The sequence below is a fragment of the Heptranchias perlo genome, chromosome 19 (genome assembly GCF_035084215.1).
Source record: "Heptranchias perlo isolate sHepPer1 chromosome 19, sHepPer1.hap1, whole genome shotgun sequence".
NCBI classification, from domain to species: domain Eukaryota; kingdom Metazoa; phylum Chordata; class Chondrichthyes; order Hexanchiformes; family Hexanchidae; genus Heptranchias; species Heptranchias perlo.
Window position 1 is genome coordinate 32,757,951 of NC_090343.1, and position 24,298 is coordinate 32,782,248.

The following is a 24,298-nucleotide window of genomic DNA, read 5'->3' on the forward strand; positions in this document are numbered from 1 at the left end:
GGAAGCTAGATAAGTACACGAGGGAAAAATAAATAGATAGGGTTAGCTGAAGTAGGGTGGGAGGAGGCTCGTGTAGAGCATAAACACTGGCGCAGACCAGTTGGGCCGAATGGCCTGTTTCTGTGCTGTAAATTCTATGTACTTCTATCTATTAAAAGGTTTGGAAAATGAGTGACAACTGGAACTTGTCTGCAGTAACTGTCTGCCCTTCTTCGTTTCTTCTCTGTGCAGCTGCATTTGTCTCAGGTCTTGTATGTCTCACTGCAATCAATTGAAGTGACAGGCGGCACACAGCACACAATTTCAACAGCAATTAAGAAACATACCTTGCATTTAACTACCCATTACCTAACTATTCATTTTTAACTTCCTGCCTCTCTATCATGACCACATCAAAAGCAGCAAAACTAAGAACTCAAGCATTGTTTGTGCAACAATAGCAAACTGCATTATCGAGTTTAAGAAAAAATAAAATTCAATTAATGTTGCTTCAGAATGATATAATACCATGGACAACTTTCAAAATATCACTAACTGGAACAGTGAGGAAGAACTAACATTGTACAATCTCAATAATCAAGCATAATCAGGAAATGTTTTCATGACAAAACATGTTAATCCGATCGCAGTGTTAGGGTGAAAACCTACACCCTGTCATTCCCACTTTCATGCTGAAGGACTATTGGCCAAGGTTCATCCCTCATCTATGACTGACATATTGGTATATCTGTGTAAGCAAAGTACAATGGAAAAATTCAAAAGTACAATGATGATAATAATCTGCCTCAGTAAAGCTGAACAATGATCTTGTCAGTGCTGCAGGAAGCTTGATATTTGTAGAGGGGGATATCAAAAGATCATCCTTAATGGGATAGTTTTTGAAACAGCTCATATTTACTTTTTCCAGTTTCCAACTTATTACTGTTCATTTGCAAAATTAAGATCATAAATAGCACAATCTGTTAAGAAAGAATAGCAATATTTAATTGACTTATAAAATTGCATTTAAAAACTGGCATACATACAAGGGCAGATTTTACGTGCTGGAGGCACATTTCAGAAATCAGGGTGCAGAGGTCAGTGGGCCTCTCAGTAGTTGAGTTCTAGTAAAACAACAACATAGGGAAAGCTGCAATAGATCCTGTGGGCTGGCAAAGCTTCATGCTGGGAGCACATATTCCTAAACTATACCCTACAGCCACTTCTGAATTCAATCTCTTTTTAAAGATTATGCAACGTAACATTTTTAAATTTATACTCTTTGTACCCATCGAGGTTATTGCTGGGGGATGGAATTCTTATCTGCTTTTGCCATGCAATGTCACATCAAAAACCTCCGATGAGATATAGTACAGGTCAAATGCAAAGTAAAGCTTCCTCCACTCTGCTCCAACAATTTACTTTTAGTGCAACCTCAGAAGAATATTGGTTAGTGTTTCAGTGTGAACCTTTCCACTTCTCACGCCACTCATCCATAAGATTTCATCAGTGCACTATGTGTAACAAAATTGGAAACCCCTTTATATAAAAAAATTGCCACAGTGCACTGTGGAAATCTCCCTCCTTATACTCCTCTCCAAGTGAGAGTGCCAGATAGGTAGTGATGCAAAGGGCTAGAAACTGGCTTTTGACCTCTGAGATATTGGTGGCAATCCATCACAGACTGATGGGATAAAAGTCTCCTCTGCCTAAAATGAGATTGACAGTCTCAAGCCAGTTCCTAGTGTCCATGTTTTTTTTAAAAATTTGTTCATGGGATGTGGGAGTCACTGGCAAGGCCAGCATTTATTGCCCATCCCTAACTGCCCTTGAGAAGGTGGTGGTGAGCCACCTTCTTGAACCGCTGCAGTCCGTGTGGTGACTGTTCTCCCACAGTGCTGTTAGGAAGGGAGTTCCAGGATTTTGTTGATGTGGTGTTGAAACTGCCCCTAATGTGGTACTGAATGACACAAAATTGACAATCTCATTTCTGTACCATGAACTTACATTTATTACAAAGTAGTTTGAGGCTATTCGTAAGACTCAGAGGCCAAGGAATGGTTGATGTGGAAAATGTCATACTAGTTCAATAGAACTTGCTCTTCTGAGCTTGGAGCTGAGGCATGTTGTTCGGGCAGAGTAAAGACAGCTTTACTTTGCATCCAACAATGTTTCCTTTCCCCGAACTGGGAGTGCTTCATGCAGACGAGACCCCTGAAATGGAAAGTCTTCCATTCTGGAATAATCATCTTGATATGCACACAAAAAATATTAAAAACAAAATGATTGTGAGCAGCCTCAAACTGCTTTGTAACAAATGTAAGTTCATAGTACAGAATTACCCTCAAAATGTGTTGTCACTTCATTCAGAGAGTCCACAGGGAAGAGTGTGATACAAAACATCAACACTGGTGCAGTGCAGGTGTGCTCCTAAGGCACAAGAACAGAGCAACATAAGGAAAGCTTTGTACTTCATACAACCTATACCACACCTGAAAAGGGTGTTCGTGCTATTATTGGCTCTGACATGGAACAAAGGTCACATTCAGGTCAATGGAATGCCATCCTTAACTCAATAACCATAGAGATGCAAAAAGTGGAAAGACTGAGGATGTATTTTACTTTCTCAGTGTTGATCAACAATACAATACACTTCCGGTTTCAATTGGATTCACAAAAGAACAACGTAACTCACCAGCAGTCTTCTCTGTGAAAAGGACCTTTGACTCGGTAGTAAAATTTTGACCAGTGAGGATCATTTGTTGTCCGCCAGTAACCAAACAACTGTCGATGCTCTGCTTTTCCACCATTGGTAGTTCATGTGCAGATCTCTGAGCTGGAGCAATAAAGCAAAATACATTAATTACAGAAAGACACTGATCATTTAAAAAGAACATTAGAATGTTACAGCAGCTCTTTTGGTTTATCCCTGTGCATAAAGCATTAAAGACTCTCATTCACTGTACCTGTCCGATTTGGTGCAATATCAATAAACCTCCAAACATATGTCAATGTTGTACCTGATAAATCAGCCTGATTGGTTGTGGCAAATATATTCAGTCTGCGAGTTTCATAATGAAACATTGTTTTTAGCCTCAAGAGCAGGGGCTTCAAAGAAACATGGTATTAATAACATGATGATCCTCAAAGTGTTTAAAAGGCTTCCCCCCAAAAAAGTGGGCATGATGTGTTTGCTACCTCTACTTAAGAAACAAAGACTTGCATTTATATAACGCCTTTCACAACTTCAGTATGTCCCAAAGCTCTTTAAAGCTTATGAAGTACTTTTGATGTATAGTCAATAATGTAATGTAGGAACCTTAGGCTGCTTACTCAGGCATTTTACATAAATTAAGTTTGCGAACAAGATTCTTTTTCGCTTGCAAGCAAGATGCTTCAGATGATTTAAACTCCAAATCATACTGTAGTCATTAGTTATGCTATTTCAAGAAAAAAAACTGCAATTTGTAAAACAGTGGCTCAGTTTTCCAAAACCTTTCTTTATACAACAATAATTCACGTAACTACTTTTGCACAAAACTTTAAATGCACTATTTTTAATTTACTGGTGCTGGTCACAGTGGGTGCATAAAACTATATTTCACAAGTATTTAAATTCTAATTTAATTAACCAAATGATACAATTATTCATCTTTGCATCTCTCCAGTGACCTGCCCAAACAAACAGCCCAGGTTGTGACTGCATTTGTCTTTCCATTTCAGCCAAGCTGAGGGACCATTACAAACGATAGAAGTAGCAGGTTTGCCTCAACAAAGAAAGTGGAGTTTAGCAAATACTCAATTGTTTTCATTACCCATGTTGCCTTTCATCCTTTCTCTGCCACCTGAATAAAATCAATGAGTTTCCAGAAGTCATGGCATTTGATGAAGGATTCCATTAACAAATACTGATCTTCCTCAGCTATTTTCATCATAATACCTCACTTGCCAGCGCCAATGCACTTTATGAATTCCACTTTATAAACTTAAAATAGAACATCATAGCAAACATATCTGCTTAACAAACCAAAAATAACCTGATCAGATGAGTGAAGGGTGTATTTTGCAGCAGAACTACAAACAGTGAATTTAAATAGAACAGAATTGACAGATCTCTCTGAGGTGATTTCAGCACGTGAAATTTTCTATAGAAGACAGAGGTAGGAAAATTAAAATGTACAGTTTGCCTCTCGTATTACAGCTGGAGTTAGGTAGTGCCTGCTCAATGCCTTCTCACAGCCTGCATATTTTGTCTTTTCAATATTCTATTCGGGAGTTGGGTTCAATTATATATCGTTCTGTGTGAGATCAGGAACCCATCACATGCACTTCTGCAACACCATTGTTATAAAAGTTCCTTTTATCATGACAGCATCTTCAATTAAACAATGCAAAATTAGGAACATATAGAATTTCCACATAGGCATCACAAGGAGAACTGAGAGGCTGCTGCCCCCTCAAGACACCCTTACTAGCCCAACTGAGAGTTTATCCTTGCTGAAAATTGTAAAAGGTTTGCAAATAGTGTGTACAATAACATATTTGTTGGGTCAAATTATGTCAACAAGTGCAACTGTTCATGATTTTTTTCATGAAATCGATGTTACAAAAGGAGAAAGCAAATTAATTTTATAAGTTTGTGCTGCAGAAGAGGGGTAATTGTGGGAGATGAGGCTCCTGGCACAGACCCTCACTTGCTGGGGGTGCAGATTGGAGAATCAGAAACAGAGGTCAGCAGCCCAATTCACAGTGCTGACCTCTACACCCGATCCATGAGACTCGATATTCGGAGGGAGGCGGGTTGGCAGCGGGAGGGTTGACTGGGCGTGTGGGTAACGCGCCCAGTGAATTCGGGGTGCTCTGCACGCGATCGCAGCCTAATTGAAGGCACTTACCTTGGGTTTCCCGTTCTAGACCTGCGCACCCGCATCACAGGCTGTCAGCAGGAGGAGCCCTATTTAAAGGGGCAGTCCTCCAAAGCTCCTCCTGCAGCAAACAACCAATTTAAGAGCATGGAGCAGGCCAGAGGCAAGGCTGCTCCAAGGTTCTCTGATTCCTCACTCCAGGTACTGCTCGATGGGGTGAGGAGTAGGAGGGAAATTTTTTTCCCCATTGGATGGGAGGAAGTGTCCTCCCTCCACAACCAAGGCGGCCTGGCTGGAGGTGGCCGAGGAGGTCACCAGCAGTGGCAATGTGTCAAGAACCTGGGTGCAGTGCAGGAAGAGATTTAATGACCTAATCAGGTCAGCCAAAGTGAGTATACTTACGCATTCTCGCACACTCAGTCTTCTACATCACCTCCACCACCACACAACTCCTTCTGCACTGCCACCACAACGCTCTTGCATCACTCCTCACATCCACTAAACTATCATCCTCACCTTGCCTGCACATACTCACCGCCCCAGTTCCCATTCAAACACTACCACGCAACCCAATCCTCATACAATCTCATGGCTATGTCTCACACGCACCCTCCCATGCATCTCCCTCACGCTCAACCCCACCCACACCAATGCATGCAACGGGTCACCATGCAATCATCACTCAATCACACCTCTGTGTTTTGCCTTGATAGGAGAAGAGATGCCAGAATACCCGGGAGAGGGCAAGGACCAGAGGGGGCCCGCCACACTAGGTGGCCTTAACAGATGCGGAGCAGCAGGCACTCGAAATAAGCCGGACGCTGGAGTGCCTGTCCGAGGCGGACGCCGAGACTGGGAGCGCACAAGCGGCTGGTGACAGAAATCTAATACTCAGCACTCCTGATAGCGAATGATCTTAGCATCACTTGGCATCTGCAGCACCTCAACATCTGTCCACATGCTTAATATTGCTTTTTGTTCTCTTGCAGGGCCATCGGCGACTGCAGTGACCGCGGAGGGCGATTCCTCAGAGACCTGCCGGCCTCTGAGGGTGCATCATCACATCTGAGCCAGCCATCCACCAGCGCAGATACACACACCTCGGTGGGTCCCCGTCCTCACTTAGTTGGGCTTGCACATGGTGAGTCACCACGCACACGAACACGAGCAGACCCTGGTGGCAGGGGCAGCCGTGGAGAGTCCGCGTCGGTGGGAACACTCTTCTCCAGGCTCTGCTCAGCTGGACCCAGATGCTGAACCCTGGGGGCCAGCAGTGAAAAGGAGAGTCAGCGAGGGGTAGCAGCACATTGCCGAGGTACTGGAACAGTTGCCATGCGCACTCTCCACAATCGCGCAGAGGATGGAGGAGTCCAACTCCTGCATGAGTGGAATACTGTTACAGGGATGTGAAGGCATCTCAGATAGTTTCGCGGGTAGGCGCAGGAATGTCTGCGATGGAGGAAAGGCTAGCCTCCATCGAGCGTCAAGCACGGCTCAACAATGAGTCCATTCAGGCCCTGACAAGGCGGTTCGGATTCAGGGTGAGCAACATTCTGCCGCCTTAAACAGGCTGACAGATACCTTACAACTGGCCTGCCAAGGCTTCACACAAGTCCTCCAAACTGTCGTCCAGTAGGGTGGAAGGAGTGATGTGGGCCTGGGCCAGGAGAGGGATGATGGTGAAAGGGGATATAGAAGTGGGGACGCCACTCAAAGTGCTCACACGTCTCACTCGTTGTCCCCCTCTCAACCAGTACCCTCAATGCTGCCCCCTCTCCAGGTGGCCGAGTCTGCCCCTGCACAGGTGCATGTGCAGCAGTCTTTGGAGGGGGCCTCACGGGCACCAAAACCCAGAGGGTATCCGCGCAAAGCATCTCATCGGTCAGGGCGTGAACAAGAGCAACCTGCCATTACCTCTGCTGAAGCCACAGGTATAGCACCATGTAGGGGTTCCCGTAAACGTAAGGTGAAGGATTTGTGAGCACAAAGGGGATGCACAAGGGTGTAAGATGAAATGTCATGTTTTTGATTTATTTTCCTTTGTTTTGCAAAAAAATCATTAAAAATTGTTATCACCACTACTGCCATGTCTTTGAAAATCTTTTTGGTTTGTGCAATAATGCCCTTTCCTGAGGATCACCAAGACCACCCACACCTGATGCCACCCATTGTGTCACTGCAGAGTGGGTGTAGGTGTATTTGTAGGGCTCTTTTGTATAGACGACTGAGAGACGCCGGCCATGTCCCTGGTGGCACACTGAGAGGATGCGGAGTAGAAGTTGTTGAGGGCGGTGGTGACTTTGACAGCGACAGATAAGAAGATGGTGCTTGGGCCAGCAGCTTGGCATGAAGGAGGCTGCAGATGTCCACGACTACATGTCGAGTGACTCTGAGTCTCCGTATGCACTGCTGCTCAGAGAGGTCCAGGAAGCTGAGCCTCGGTCTGTAGACCCTGTGGCGAGAGTAGTGCCCTCTGCGACGCATCTCTCTCTGCGGTTGCCCTCCCTCCTGCTGTGCAGGTGGATGTGTCACAGCACTGTGTTGTGGAGCTCCACATGTCAGAGGTGGACGGCGTGGCCGGCGAGGTTCGTGATGCTGTTCGTCCTCCGAGGAGGTCATGACTGCAGCTATGGCGGCCCCCATCCGAAAGATGTACCTTTGAGGGGGTCCATAAAGTAGGTAAATGTGTCTGCACACCGGGGTTGAGGTTGCAAGTTTGTGAATTTTATTGTTAGGAGGAGGGTGGTGGAGGCCAAACTTTGTCCAAAGTGACAGAGTGGCCTCCTGCAATGAGTGAGGGTCTCCCCCCCCCCCCCACCTGTCAAATGGACCTTTGCAGCTGCCACAGGCTGGTGGCTGCTACACATCCATTTCAACTGGGAGTGTTTCCCCCAGAAACAGTCTCTGTTGAGTTGAAAATCCCACCCCTCCTAAAGTATCCTACAAATCAGGTCTGCTAGTGACCTGAACTATCAAATTAATTGCCGTAAGTGGGATCCCGCCGGCTTTAATTGCCGGCGGGAGTCCCGCATGCGGGGGCTGCACACGCATCTAAGCGCATCACTGGGGAACCCGGAAGTGGGCGGGTTGGAGCCGGGCTCTGGACCCGCCCTGGGAATCCCCGATTTTCGGAGCCCCCCCGCCACGAACCCGCCGGCTCGGACGGCCAAAAATTGAGCCCATGATCTCAGGGAGTGAAGGTCTGTGCTGGGAGCCTTGTCTTGTAAACCTTACCCTAAAGTATCTGGTAATGTATAACACTGTGGAGTTTGCACAGCAAACTATCCCAAGAACTTAATTTGCTTGAAAATAATCTAATGTAGCAATCACAATCCTTTAAATAATAGCACAGGGCATTCCATTTAGTTGTCTAACTGATTTTGCTTAATTTTTATACAGTTAGATAGGGTGGTTGTTTAGACAGAGTATCATATTTATTTTATTTGTTCTCAGGATTGTACAACAACAATTATTTATTTGGAAAAATATGATTAGTCTGCAATAGCTTGAAAAGATCAAAGGCATATTATTTATATTGACTACAATCCAATAAACACTGGTATAGATATTAATAAGTAACAGATTCCCAGTTTTAAAGCGGAGAAAGAAAGCAGGGACTGCAACCCATACACTTGAGTGATAATCACCTTTATTATTATACATGTCATGGTATAATAATATGGGAATGAGCGGGGCTTTTGAGACCTGTATTCTTGGTAGATATACATTTGTTATTTACATATTAAAAGTCAGGCTTCAACATCCATGTGTGAAACACAGTTTTAGTCCCCATTGTTCACTATATCGAAGCAAAGAGTAGATCCATCTTTTGTTCATGAGATGTCAGCCTATTCCATGAAGCATTTCTACTGAGAGAGCATTTCTAATGAGAGCTGCACTCCCTCTATGCAGGCTGGAACTTCTGAAGAGTAGAACTATACTTTGGTTCTGGTGATGAGTCTTCTATCACTTTAAATTTTTCTGAGCTTGCCCTGCAAAACTGAATTACTTGTGCCATGGACTAATGCTGAGAAACATGACTGAGAATTCCAATAACCTGTAGCATTAGACTGCTTGGACCTGCACAAGCCCAGTGTTACTACCATACAGGATAGATTATTAAACTATTACAAAAATTAAATCTAATTTAGAAACTCACTTAATAGGCCTGTTACAAAAATGTTGGCCAAGCCAAATGCCATCCTCTTTAGATCCCGCAACATCTACTTCTCTCTGGCCTCCATTTCATCAATGTTATCAGCTGCCACCTTAGGTCAAGCTCTGAATTGCAGCATGTCCGTGTTCCACTCAGCCCAGAGCTCAGCATCCTCCCCCACATCCCATTCATGACGAAGACTGTTTTCTTTCACCCCTGATACGTTGCCCGCCTCTGTCCCTGCCACTTTTCCTATGCTGCTGAAACCCAAACTCCACCTTTATTACCTCAAAGCTAGCTTTTATCAACAATGTCCTTGCTGGCCTGCCCACTTCCACCTTCCACGAATGACAAGCTGTCCAGAATGCCACAGTTTGCATTCTCGCCTGTACTAAAGGTCAGCACTTCCATCACCCTCCTCCTTGCCAAAGTTCATTAGCTCCAGCATGCCCCACAGAATCAACTTCAGGATTCTCATCCTTCCAACCTCTGCAGTGTCTGTTTCTCCAATCTAATGATCATTCCACACTCTCTTCCTTCCACCATTGGTGACCATACCTTCAGTCACTATGTATCCACTGTCTAAACCATTTCCCCCTTGTCACTTCTCTTCCTGTCTTCATAAGCCTCATACAGAATCTATTCTACATCTGTGCCTTTGCCCCTCCCTACCTCTCTGTTTCCTTTCTGCCACCTTCTTGATATCCACTCATTGTCTACCGTCCTACAAAGCACTCAGACTTTGCAGAGGAGTGCTATAGGAATGTAAGTGTTGTCATAAAATGGTTTGTTCCACACAAATGTAAAAATACTCTCAACTTTATTTTTCTTACAAGATAGCCACATCTTAATTTCCTGCATCTATAGAAAGCAATGAATTAGCTAAGCAGACACTATAAGATAGAATAAGATTGATTGGATAGGCAACAATAGCTTCCTGCATACTGTTAGTGTCATTTTGTCACTCGCTGGTCAAACTGATGTACTGTAATTTCTTGAAATGTGGTTTTGACTAATGGTAACAGATAGTTTTTACTACAGTGATTCTGAAAAGTTTAAATGACTATTTTTGATGTTATGCAACTGCACTTAAATATGCACCACCTCCCCCATCTGACCTTCCCATTCAGGACGTAGGATCTTTGCACTATACGACAAAAAACAAAGCCAGAATTTTGCACTTCAGACAGAATACATGACAGAACCCATAATTACGCTTTGTGTTGTAATCAGATTCGTACTATAAAATTTCAAAACAGTAAACAAGGTTTTATTCCATGTTATGCAATACAGCCTATCTAATATGATCAGCATATCACAGTTTGAGAACCTTAGCTAGCCACAATCAACTGCATTTATTATGAGACCACCTCAATTTTTTTGTAGCTAACCTGGATGTGTCTTTTAGAACTCAGGTTTGATGTCACCTAACTCTCACTTCTTTATCTAGTCTTTTCAATATTGGTGCTATCCTGCACTATGGCCCCTGTCCTTGGGGCATTTTTCTACATTAAAGGCGATATATGAGTTGTTGTTGGCGGTGGCTACCTTCACCTGTGTTTTTCAAAGAATACTTCAGTCCCATCACCATATGCCCTATGCTGACCCACATTTGATGATAAGATTGGGTGGGATAAATGGACTCCATTGCACACAGTACTAAAAATGCAATCTCATTCCACGTACTTCATACCTGGTTTGTACATTGTGATACTCAGCATTGGGAGTGGATTATACCTTGAGAACAGCTGTGTGTGTGTGTGTGTGTGTGTGTGTGTGATGACCTCAATAATGCACCACCAGTCAAGTATATTTTGGGGGAACATACTAGGCAACAGGAATGATTAATTATAAAAACAGGATTTGCTCTTGCTTTCAAATTAAGAATCAAAGAAACACAGGTTATGATGGTCACAACTGTATTCTAATACACTTTTGTGAATTGAATGGACTTTCAGATTTAAATGTAAAAGAAAACTTACAGCATTCGATGGGGTTGGAAGCAACCTGTAGTGAGAGAGTCCTGCCGTTGGCCTGAGGAATGTGCACCCGAAAAACCAGCCGCACTCTGGTGTTCTTCCTGCCGATGTCCGTCTCCCCTTTTCTCAGCTCTATATCAGCATTTCTTAGCTTCAATATCCCAGCACAGTCAATCCTATTTTTAAAAAAAAGTATCTTATTACAAAACAAGAACATAATACTAGTCTACATGATGTGACAATACAAATCATTCATTCTTCAGAGTTACTTTATAAACCTGTGCAAGATATCTGCACCAAATAACCTGCAAATTCACAGCAAAAAATAAACCGTTTAGAGATTGCTCATTCATTATTAAGTGCAAGGATGTAAATTAAATACATTATTCAACATTCAGTGCTCACTTTGACCATAATATGATTAAGGATTAATGGGTGGGTATAAATCTATACAGTGACAAAAATATCACCATAGGTTCCCATTCTTTCCTGCGTTGTCCCTTCTTATGCAATTAAGGCACAGCATGCAAAATGCATCCAATGGTTTTATGGTCTCATTTTGAATCAATTTCATTATGAATCCACATCTAATCTGTGTAAAGGCTTGATTCAAATTCATCAAGAGTTGGAACCTCACAGTGCCTCAAGCACATCACCAAAATCAAGATTGGTGCCTAGTATACAAATATTGAAGTGACAGTGCAGCATGAGTAATCTGTGCATGTGTCAGTTTTCTTCACCCAAAGGAACCAGAAAGATGTAAATGATAAGACAGTGCATGTAAAAGATCCCATGGCATTATTAAAAAAATTCAGGAGTTTTCCCATTGTCCTGGCCAGCATTCCTCCTTCAAACAACACCACCACAAATTATCAGTTATTCATTCATTTGCTGTTTGTGCAACCTTGTTGTGCACATATTGGCTGCTGCTTTGGCCTACATAACAACAGTAACTGCATGAAATAAAAAAGATAATCCATTGGTTGTAAAACACTTTGATACATCCTGAAGACATGAACAGTGTTATCTAAATGCAATTTTTTTCTTTCTTAATAGATAAATCTGAAGTAGAGTACCATAAAAGCCAGTTAACCATAAATAATGGAGAGGTTCAAAATACACTTTGTTGCTAAGATGATTAATTAGAGTACCAGAAGGGTAAGTTTCAATGGATTAAATGGCCTCTTCTTATCCAAGACTTTTCTTGGATAAGAAGAGGCTGACTCGTAAGAACGAGCTGACTCCTTCACAAATTCTGGTACCAATCCTATGCTGCAGTTTTTAAAAACAGGAAATGAGATTATCACAATTACATTAAAGCAGAGTGCTGTCTTTTTTCTCCAGGGCAAGGTGTCCAACTTAATGGCCCAGATGAAACTTACTGGAGTAGATTTTCAACTACCTGTCTGGGCGTAAGACTGGCGTTGCAGATCGGCTGCCCGTTATAGAAAGGGCCTGATTTTCATTTTCACTCTTTTCAATGGAAATGAAAATTTTGCAGTTTCTATAAACACCCGCTGATCCACAATGCCAGTTCTATGCCCGAGTGGGAAGTTGAAAAAGAGGCATAGATCTTCATTGCAAGGCAGGAGTTATCTAAAGACATTAGGTAATGTGCAGGCAGTCTGAGCTAGTGACATGACCCCAGTTGGCTAAATACTTTGAAGCCATCCCTATGTTCATATTTTAAAGGGAAAGGATATTTTACTGAATTTGTCTCATAGTCCTAAGTCTTGTGGGTTGGAACTGCTGTTTATAACTAAACTGGAAACAAACATGGATTCAAACCATTAAGGCATCAGGAAACAAATTTTGAAATTTATCTGTGATCATTCTACATCAAACCTGCACTTTTCAGGTATTAACTATGACTAGTCTGCCAATGAACTTATGCTGAAAACGTCTTTATTTGTTTAGTTCTAATACATGAATGTGTAACATGTAATTAAGTAATCATTTATCAACAGGGTTACGGTAGTGTAGTGGTTACATTACTAGACTAGTAATCCAGAGGCCTGTGCTAACAAACCAGAGAATGTGAGTTCAAATCCCACGATGACAGTTTGAAAATTTGAATTTAGTTTTAAAAAAATCTGGAAATAAAAAATTGGTATCAATGAAAAGTGACCATGAAGCTGATCGATTGTCGTAACAATCCAACTGGTTCACTAATGTCCTTTAGGGAAGGAAATATGCCATTCTTACCCAGACTGGCCTATATGTGACTCCAATCCATATTCTTCCTCAGATGTGGCCGATTATGCCACACAGTAGGGTGATTAGGCATTGGGCAATAAATGCCAGCCTTGGCAACGATGCCCACATCCCGTGAATAAAGAAAAATGTAACAACGATGTCATAAAAAACGTTCATGAGCTAAAAGATTCATATTTGTGTAGTTGAAAACTTTGTGGAAAAGGATACAAAATTAATCATAAGAAAATGTTAACAGCTGTTCTGAATCTCTAAAAGGCTCTTGCACATAGTTTGTTAGCGCCGCTAAACACTTGTTCCAGCCGTATTTTGGACTGGCACCAGGCAGTAAAGAGATTTGGTTCCTCCATAGAATGATGAGCTCTTCTTATGAGAAGAAATGAAAAACTGTACAGCAGCAATTGAATATGGTGAGAGTAGTAAACCACATCTGAAGATGGGATTCAGAATTCTTGTAGCACAGGCAATTTTAGAGATTACTTCAAAAGTCATCTGTAACAACGTACAGTACTGTCTCTGCATCTACTTGGAAAGCCCGAGATGCTGCTCTTAATTCAAATTGACCACAAGTGAGCAAATTTTTTTTACTTATAAGTAAGAATTGGGTAAATATATATTTAAAACTTCCAGCTAACTCGGCACAAACCTGAAAATGTTCTGGTCCATAGCTCAGTAGCACATGGGACAGTGCATTTCTCAATTCTTTCTATTGAAAGAAATCTTAACTGGCACAGTGTAAATGTCACCAGCTCCACAAATATCAAATTCAAAACACTTTGCCCACCTCTGCCGCTTGTCATAAAAGAAGTTTTCAGCATTAGTTCACCGAATTTCTTCTAATGAGGGGAACTCATCATTACATAAAGGAAAGAATATTATTTACTTATTAAGATGATTGATTAAATTAAGGGAAGACTAATATCAAGCGGGTATTCAAACAAATTAAATAACAAAGTATGCAGATTAACAATTTCCGCTGTAATCTTAATTTTTCATTTGGTTAATTTTGGTGGAAAATCATTATTTTTTATTATACACCTGCAGGTTGATAGTACTGGAATTAATTCCTTATTTCCATGGTTCCCGCTTCACAAGTACTCAGCAATAGCATCCAATTGTTCACAATTGTTTTCACTCTTTTTCTGGCTTTAAGAAAGCAAATTTAAGCCATTCAAAAATGTTTTTATGAAAAATGAGCAAGCATGACAAACAGACTACTTTACTTGTGAGGCTAACTGAACAACTCATGAGCAAGGCCGTTCTGAATGATTTACAGCCAGCCTCATCCGTGGAAATAAAAAGCAGATTTCACGGGAAAGCCTGAAGTATTCTCGGTAAGATTCCTGCAACTGGAAAGTAAGCCAGGTTTCAAAATGTGACTCTCTAAGCCTCATAAAGGTATGCCACAAGAGAAAAACCTCACAAGAATCAACACCAAACCCCATAATCAGTTGGGAGGAATTATTAAAATGATTTTTCATAATCCGAAAATAGGGTATTTTTTTTTCTCCAAGCTTCCTTTTGGGTAAACGTTGCAAGGCTTCCTCCTGAGGCATGGCGTCATCAATGGGAGTGTGGATTGAAGAGTTGGGCACAGAGTTGATTTGGTCTGATATGGTGACCTCTGTGCCCATTTCTATGATCTGTGCTCCCATCGACCATAACTTTGCACCACGAGTAGAGCTTCACAACATTTAGTGTTATATTCAATGCACAGCAAACAATGGCCTAGTGGGTAAATGTATCACCTTATACAGCACTGAACCACACAGATCAGAAGGTCCCAGCTTTGATTCACAGTCTATGCTGAGTTCGCTGATATCAACAGGAGCAGCAGTTATTGTGCTATATTTAATCTCAGCATCCTGGGCCAGAGAAGGGAATTAAATTGTCAGAGTTCCTGTTCCTTATCACTATCCAGTGACTCCTGCTGGAAAGTACATGTGTGCAGATGTCAGGTAAAGACAGGATTCAGCTCAAATGTGATTTCACCAATGGCTCACATTCACCATCTAAGCTCACACTTCAAGAGAGACCATTTAGCTGAATTCCCAGGGGCCTGAAAGTCAACAAATTCAGAAAAAAGAGGGACTTTAAGAAACTGTGCTAGCATCAAACTAGCACAAAAGACTTTGTGTTGGGAAGCACCAATCGACAAATATCATTTTGCTTATCTGTCTTTTCTTTTGTGACATTTTGCCAGAGCTTCTAGGCAGGGTGGGGGTGTCTGGGGGGGGGGGGGGTGTCATGACTCTCATAATAGTAACCATCACTGATGCAAACTTAGTCACTTGGGAACAGTGATTTGGTGTAACAGATATTCTTTCACACGATTACGTAACTTATGTCTGCAAAAATAGTAACAAATAAAAGGAGAAGTAGTAGCTGTTGGTGAGTGGAGTGTACTGATTATAGCAACTGCAATCCATGATAACATGAGCAAAGGCAACCTTACACACCGAACTGATCTCGTCACATGAGGTAAGTGCTCTAGTAGAAATCAGTTTGTGTGGGCCAATTTTGCTCATGTCACTTCACAAATCCAGCCCCTTATACATTACTCATAATACACAGAAACACTGAAGCCCACATCAGTACTTTCTCTTTTACTGACAGGACCTCTGCACTGCCAAAAAAAACTTTTGTGCAAAAGAAACCTTCCTTTTGTCAAGGTTGATTTTCTCGTTCAAAATAAACCAAAAAAAACATTCCAAAAAATCAGTGGCATAATATCGATCTCATTTATTTTCTTATTCCAGTTTTTCTTGAAACTGGAGTCAGGTTTAATGCCACCAATTTATACTTTTTGAGGACTTTTTTCACAAAACCAGGAAAATCTGAATCCTAGAAAGATATTTAGGAATATTTTGACCAGACAGCAGTATAGATGAAATTAAAACTTGACAAGATGACATTGCTGGAACATGACTTATGATGTCAAGCCACCTGGGATCTTATCAACTCCTATTTAATCCCCTTTGGTGCTTTTAAATTTCTGCTATTAACTGATGCAGGCTTTGACAATATATGAATGATTATAATATTTATAAATACTGTTAGTATCTTGTAATTAGGGGTAAAAGAAAGCAATTGAGCGCTTGACAAACGTAGCTCTAGCTCTGCCATGCTCTGAAAGCTGGCTGGAGTTATAAGACTGGCTACACTGGTGCCACGTTGCTGTGTTGTGGTTGTGTTGGGTTGAAACTTGTTGGCCTGTATTACTGCTGACAAAACCTAAAGCCCACTTCAGTGCCACATAGGTGCTTTTATTAATAAAGAGATAGCAATCCTTTTGACTATTCATAATAGGTCATGTTTTGAGATTTATAATAAATCCAATCTAAACATCTCTTCCTATACAATCCAAATCTCAAAGTTTCTCACATAAAAGAAAACAAAGAACTTGCATTTTCATGGCATTACTCGCCCTACATTACAACAGTGGCTCCACTTCAAAAGTACTTTGTTGAATGTAAAGCCCTTTAGGACGTCCTGAGGTTGTGAAAGGAGTTATATAAATGCGAGTTCTTTCTCTCTTTCAGTACTTGATTCTTGACAGCCAGCTACAGCAAATGTCAGGGGGAGTAATTCAGATACTTCCAATTCAGGAATCAGAAGTACAATTTCAAAATTTGCAGATGGCACTAAATTGGGGGTGTAGTTAATACAAAGGAAGAATGCGTCAAAATGTAAGAGGACATTAAGAAACATGCAGAATGGGCTTGTAATTGGCAAATGAATTTCAATTTAAATAATTGTGAGGTGGTGCATTTCAGTAGGAAGAATAAGGAGGCCGCATACTGCTTGGATAATAAGAGTCTAAACGGGAAAGAGGAGCAAAGGCATCTAGGGGTACAGATACACAAATCAGTAAAAGTAGCGACGCAGATTAATATGGCCATAAAAAAGGCAAATCAAGCACTAGGGTTCATTTCTAGAGGGATAGAATTGAAAAGCAAAGAAGTTATGTTAAAATTGTATAGAACCTTGGTTAGACCAAACTTGGAGTATTGTGCACAGTTCTGGTTATGGAAGGTTATATTATAGAAGGATGTCGAGGCATTGGCGAGGGTGCAAAAAAGATTCACAAGGATGATACCGGAACTGAGAGGATATCTTTAGAAGAACATAAGAAATAGGAGCAGGAGTAGGCCATACGACCCTCAAGCCTGCTCTGCCATTCAATCAGATCATGGTTGATCTGCAACCTCAACTCCACTTTCCTGCCCGATCCCCAGATCCCTTGATTTCCCCTAGAGTCCAAAAATCTATCTATCTCAGCCTTGAATATACTCAACGACTCAGCATCCACAGCCCTCTGGGGCAAAGAATTCCAAAGATTCACAGCCCTCTGAGTGAAGAAATTCTTCCTCATCTCAGTCTTAAATGGCTGACCCTTTATGCTGCAACTATGCCCTCTAGCTCTAGACTCTCTAGCCAGGGGAAACAACCTCTCAGCCTCTACCCGGTCAAGCCCCCTCAGAATCTATTATGTTTCAATGAGATCACCTCTCATTCTTCTAAACTCCAGAAAGTATAGGCCCAGTCCACTCAACCTCTCTCATAGGACAACTCTCTCATTCCAGGAAACAATCCAATGAACCTTCATTGCAAGTATATTTCCATCCTTAGATAAGGAGACCAAAACTGTACGCAATACTCCAGGTGAGGTCTCATCAAAGCCTGTACAATTGTAGTAAGACTTCCGTACTCCAACCCCCTTGCAATAAAGGCCAACATGCCATTTGCCTTCCTAATTGCTTGCTGTACCTGCATGCTAACTTTTTGCGTTTCTTGTACCAGGACATCCAAGTCTCTTGTCAGGAAAGGCTGAACAAGCTGGGGCAATTTTCTCTAGAAAAGAAAAGGCTGAGGGGTGACCTAATAGAGGTCTTTAAGATAGTGATAGGGTAGGTGTAGAGAAAATGTTTCCACTTGTGGGGGTGTCCAAAACTCGAGGTCATAAATATAAAATAGTTGCTAATAAATCCAATAATGAAGTCAAGAGGAACTTCTTCCCCCAAAGAGTGGTGAGAATGTTGAACATGCTACCACCAGGAGTAGTTGAGGCAAATAGCATCGATGCATTTAAGGGTAAAGCTAGATAAGCACATGAGGGAGAAAGGAATAGATGGGTATCATAAGAACATAAAGAATAGGAGCAGGAGTAGGCCATTTGGCCCTTCGAGCCTGCTCCGCCATTCAATCAGATCATGGCTGTTCTGATTCTGGCCTCAACTCCACTTTCCCGCCTGTTCCCCATATCCTTTGACTTCATTGCTGATCAAAAATTTGTCTAACTCAGCCTTGAATATATTCAATGACTCAGCCTCCACTGCTCTTAGGGGCAAAGAATTCCAAACGTTTCCCACCCTCAGAAGAAATTTCTCCTCATCTCTGCCTTAAATGGGCAACCCCTTCTTCTGAGACTATGTCCCCTAGTTCTCGATTCCCCTATGAGGTACCCCACCACCTTTTCCTTTCTTCCTATCCTTCCGAAATGTCAGATACCCCTGAATATTCAGTTCCCAAACTTGGTCGCCTTGCAAACACATCTCTGTAATAGCAACGAAATCATACCCATTTGTTTCTATTTGTGCCATCAATTCATCTATCTTATTGCGAATGCTGCGCACAGTCACGTAAAGAACCTTTAATTTTATCTTTTTACCATTTTTTCCTACTCTGACCCCATTTGCAATCTTGTGTTTGTTCACTCTGTCCCTTCCTGTCACACTTTGGTTATCATTACCCCTATCTCTTCCCTGTCCTTTCTCTTCAACATTCTAAATTCCCCCCCGCCTGAACCCTACCCCCCCCCCCATTTAATTTAAAGCCCTATCTACAGCCCTGGTTATTTGATTCACCAGAACACTGGTCCCAGCATGGTTCAGGTGAAGCCTGTCGTGACAGAACAGCTCTCTCTTTCCCCAGTACTGGTGCCACTGCCCCATGAATCAAAACCCACTTCTCCCACACCAATCTTTGAGCCATGCATTCATTTCTCTGAACTTACCCGATGCCAATTTGCTCATGGCTCAGTTAATAATCCAGAGATTATTATCTTTGTGATTCTGCTTTTTAATTTAGTCCCTAGCCACTCGTACTCTCTCAGCAGAACCTCTGTCATAGTCTTACCTATGTCATTGGTACCTACGTGGACCACGACAACTGGATCCTCCCCCTCCCACTCCAAGTTCCTCTCCAGCTCGGAGGAGATGTCCTTAGCGCTGGCACCGGGTAGGCAACGCAGCCTTCGGGACTCAGGCTCTTGGCTGCAGAGAACAGTATCTATCCCCCTAACTATACTGTTGCCTACTATTACCGTCTTCCTTTTTATTCCCCCCACTTGAATGGCCTCCTGTACCACGGTGCCGTGATCAGTTTGCTCATCCTCCCTGCAGTCCTTGCTTTCGTCCTCGTAACTGTTGGAAAAGTGCAAGGGCTGAGGCTCCTGCAATGCTACCTCCTGGATCCCCGTACCTGCCTCACTCGCAGTCACACTCACCTGTCCCTGACTATGGGCCAAATTCAAAGTATTTAGTCTAAGGGGTGTGACTGCCTCCTGGAACAAAGTGTCCAGGTAACTTTCTCCCTTCCTGAAGTATTACAAAGTCTGCAGCTCAGATTCCAGCTCCTCAACTCTGATCCTGATAGGGTTAAATGAAGTAGAGAGGGAGGAGGCTCGTGTGAAGAATAAACGCCAGCATAGACCAGTTGGGTTGAATGGCCTGTTTCTGTGCTGTAGTTTTGATGTAACTCGATGTAATTTGCCAGTTTTTAAAAAAGCAGTTGTAGTAATCCAACCTAGAATTTTACTGTGTGCCAGCCATATCCATTCAGGGGGAAAATTAACTCCAGGCATTTTAAACAGGAAATTCCCAACAACTGTCAATCATATTCCTATTGGTGGGCAGCAATAGCTGGCCATATAACAAATAGACAAGCCATGGCCTCCTTCATATAACGAGGAGATTCTAAGTGATACAGGAGAGCTTTCCACATCAAGATGATAATTTTATTTTCAATTATTTATATATTACAGCTGCCTCAAGCTGAAAGCTCTTTTTCTTCCTAAACATTTAGTTTTTCTCCTTTATACTAACCCTTATGATACGGAAAATGCAGAAACTCCACCTGGTTAACAACATAAAGTGGGAGTGACAGGTTTAAGAGGAAACCTCACCATCAGTACTTTTACTCTCCCCCTAAACGGTTAAAAAAAAAAATTAAGATGGACTATTAACATCCTGTAAGCAGTTATTGTTTTCTTATTACTGTTTTTTTGGGGAGAGTGTAGGAATATTTCTGTTTAAACTATGGGTTTAGATGAGGCAAGCAAGGAGAACTAGCTTGGATATCAGAGCCCCACAGTCTGACGCAACTGACTTAACGTCAGTAGATATTGTCATTAACCCACGGATTTCCATTACAACTGTGTATGTTAATTCAGCCCCCTCACACTGCTGCACACAGCAGGACCTCTAAGCCAGTTTTCTCAATGAGATCATAAAGCCACACTGTTAAAGCAAAATGATAAATGAATCATAATTAATTCATTCGATTTTTAATGGCACTGTCCGATCTAGCACTAAAACATACAGACAGAAAGGTCTCAGGGTCAATTCCTAGTCTGCTGATTTAACTTATCTCACCTTCTGCACCTTTGGGCATGGGAAGAGGAAAGAAAATCAGGCAGATGTATGATTGTGTGGACATTGGTGCGAATAGAATTGGGAGTCATCAGTGATGGTCTCCACATTCAAACTGTTTGCTGTCACTTGGTGGGGGAGGGGGGGGGCAATTTTAACCTAACCCGCCCATCTGGAAACTGATGAGATTGGGTGCAGCACTGGTTTTACACTCCACTCAATTTTACTCTCCAATGAGGTCAACGGAGAGTAATACTGGGGCGAGGTGTAAAACCAGCATTCCACCTGATCCCATGGATTTCCCGCCAGGCAAAATTAACCCCTTGCTGTCGAGGCTAACACATGAAAAATGGCCACTGGGGTGAGGTAACAGAGGATTGCTGGGACCTATGGAATTAAACCATAGCAACAGGCAGCACCTTCAGGAGAGAAGGGGAGAAATTGAAAAAACAGTATTTATAATTAATAGTGTATAGAAGCAGTTTATAGCCTCTGTTTTATATTGGCAAGTATGGCACTGAAAAGCTTTAGAAAATTCCACATCTTATTGTACCAACACAAAATTTCATACGTCAGCTAACTAGAGATAAGAACTAGAGCTGAAGATTTAATCAGGCGAGTCTCAGGGTGTGTTTACACAGCAACTTTAGCATCCTGCTAAGTGGTTTCCACTTGGTAGCAATACTAAAGTTGCAGCTCGACTCTGGGGAGATGTGGTGTGATACTCCCCAGAGAAGGCGGTCTCACACCACTTGGGGTTAACATCACACGGAGTATAACTCTACTTGCAGTGTGAAACTATGTTTACAAAGTGTCGAGGGGATCTCCTAGATCTCCTTGGCACTTTTTTTTAAACCTACCTGGAGTTAATTTAAATGAGTAGACATTGCCACCCAATCTCTTTTAAGCATTTCAATTTTAACAACCTCAAAGCTCTTTCCTGGGTATCAGAACTGGAGTTACAGCCAGTCATTGTAAAGGTGGTACTGCTTGGCTGGAACTGATAGCTTCTGGTTTCAGACCAGTGCTGATCCAGCATCAGATTCTAAATTCAGCCAGTTCCACCATCCTCACCTCCAATATGTAGTCCTATGAGCCAGGATTTCCTGTCTAAGGGTGACTGGAAAGTGTTCCAATTTGCTTATTAAGGCTAAATGCACAGCAGCTCTGCCAGTAAATGCACAGCAGCTCTGCCAGTAATGCTCTACACCGTTGTATCTACTCTGCTTCGACCAGTCCTACAAAAAAAATCCCAGTCGCTATTTCCTATCATCTGTACTGAAATCGTCTTTCTAAATTTGTGAAAAATGTCTTTTTTTTGAAAGTTACAAAATACAGCCAAATGCCGACAGAAGAGATATTGTCTTTTCCAGCTGTTGCTTGTTACACTGATTGAAAACATTCTTTGTACAGAACTAGTGTCGAATACAACCAGGTTCTATTTACCAGCCAGAGATTTGCAGATGGGAGAATGGAAAGCAAATCAGATCTTAAAGAACCTACGCTAATTCATTTCTTAAAAATGTTAATAATTCCCTTCACTCGTGCTAAAGAGTATCTTTCTCATAAATATGACCTAAATTTGGTTCAATTTAATTTTGAAACATTAATATGCCTGATCTGGCCAGCTTTCACGGTCACTCAAGGTCAGGTACTGTGACAGATGCAGTAGCATGTCTGTTGTGTACCATATGCTGTCATAGGAACAGGGTCAAGTTGCTGGGTGGGAAGGGCATGAAAAGACAGCTGAAGCTTCCTGAACTGCCTCTGATTCAAAGTGCCATTCCTTTTTGTGTTTATTGCATTCACTTCAGGCAACCAAAAAAGAATTTCTTTCTACATACAAGAAAAAAAGTATTTTTTGTTGGTCAGCTAGGGATCGGATATGTGCAGAAACCCATCACTCTGCTTAACAAACTCTGAACCAAACTAATGAGAAATCCACAGAAGTAGAGCTTCCATTTTTTTTATTTGTTCATGGGATGTGGGCGTCACTGGCAAGGCCAGCATTTATTGGCCATCCCTAATTGCCCTTGAGAAGGTGGCGGTGAGCCGCCTTCTTGAACCGCTGCAGTCCGTGTGGTGAAGGTTCTCCCACAGTGCTGTTAGGAAGGGAGTTCCAGGATTTTGACCCAGCGACGATGAAGGAACGGCGATATATTTCCAAATTGGGATGGTGTGTGACTTGGAGGGGAACTTGCAGGTGGTGGTGTTCCCATGTGTCTGCTGCTCTTGTCCTTCTAGGTGGTAGAGGTCGCGGGTTTGGGAGAAGGTGGTAGAGGTCGCGGGTTGAAGAAGCCTTGGCGAGTTGCTGCAGTGCATCCTGTGGATGGTACACACTGCAGCCACAGTGCGCCAGTGGTGAAGGGAGTGAATGTTTAGGGTGTTGGATGGGGTGCCAATCAAGCGGGCTGCTTTGTCCTGGATGGTGTCGAGCTTCTTGAGTGTTGTTGGAGCTGCACTCATCCAGGCAAGTGGAGAGTATTCCATCACACTCCTGACTTGTGCCTTGTAGATGGTGGAAAGGCTTTGGGGAGTCAGGAAGTGAGTCACTCACCGCAGAATACCCAGCCTCTGACCTGCTCTTGTAGCCACAGTATTTATATGGCTGGTCCAGTTAAGTTTCTGGTCAATGGTGACCCCCAGGATGTTGATGGTGGGGGATTTGGCGATGGTAATGCCATTGAATGTCAAGGGGAGGTGGTTAGACTCTCTCTTGTTGGAGATGGTCATTGCCTGGCGCGAATATTTGACTGATAGGGACTGTGCATTCTCTCTATATAGGAAAACAGCACATAGCTGAACCAAGAAATCTAAGTGAAATTGGCAAGAACTAAGGCTTAGGGACCCTAATAAGTGAAAGGAGACCACTGACGTTTAATCAATTAAAACCATGGAGTTTACAAGGAAGCTGTTCAGCTTCTCACTTTCTGTCCAGCACTACCTTCTACTCTGCCCAGTTCCCCTAGAATGAATGATCCAGCTTATGAACATCTCCACAAGTCATTCCAGAGTTGACCAGCCAAAGGGCATAATTGAGTAGTGCAGGAAAGAATGTACCAGTCTACTCCACAAAGCATCTTCTGTGCTTTGCAGAGCAGTTCAGTGCACAAGCTTTGACCCCACAAGCTGAAGTTACTCCAAGTTCAGCACCCACAACTGGAAGCAAGCAGGCAGGAAGTGACAGATCACAAGTTACTGCTTCATAGCACTAGATAAACACTCGATCTGTATTACATTCAATGTGGATACATGATGGTCTGTAATTTTATTAAAACAATAATTCAAAATGATTTCCAGCAAATATTAATATATATTAATGACCTGGATATATTAATGAATTGTACAGGGCACAATTTCAAAATTTGCAGATGGCACAAAACTTGGAAAGGTAGTGAACAGTGAGGAGGATAGTGAGAGACTTCAATAGGACATAGACAGGCTGGTAGAATG

General features: G+C 42.3%; 1 protein-coding gene across 3 annotated transcripts in view; it reads right to left on the reverse strand.

The window, feature by feature from the left end:
• Positions 1-24,298, reverse strand: part of nfatc2a (nuclear factor of activated T cells 2a) — a 172,137-nt gene that overhangs the window by 87,615 nt on the left and 60,224 nt on the right. For all 3 annotated transcript variants that reach the window (XM_068000600.1, XM_068000599.1, XM_068000597.1), the window contains exons 5-6: positions 10,983-11,155; positions 2,675-2,815 (exon numbers count right to left, since the gene is read on the reverse strand). In XM_068000600.1, the coding sequence (XP_067856701.1) occupies positions 2,675-2,815; positions 10,983-11,155 (314 nt within the window). The remainder of the gene's footprint in view (positions 1-2,674; positions 2,816-10,982; positions 11,156-24,298) is intronic.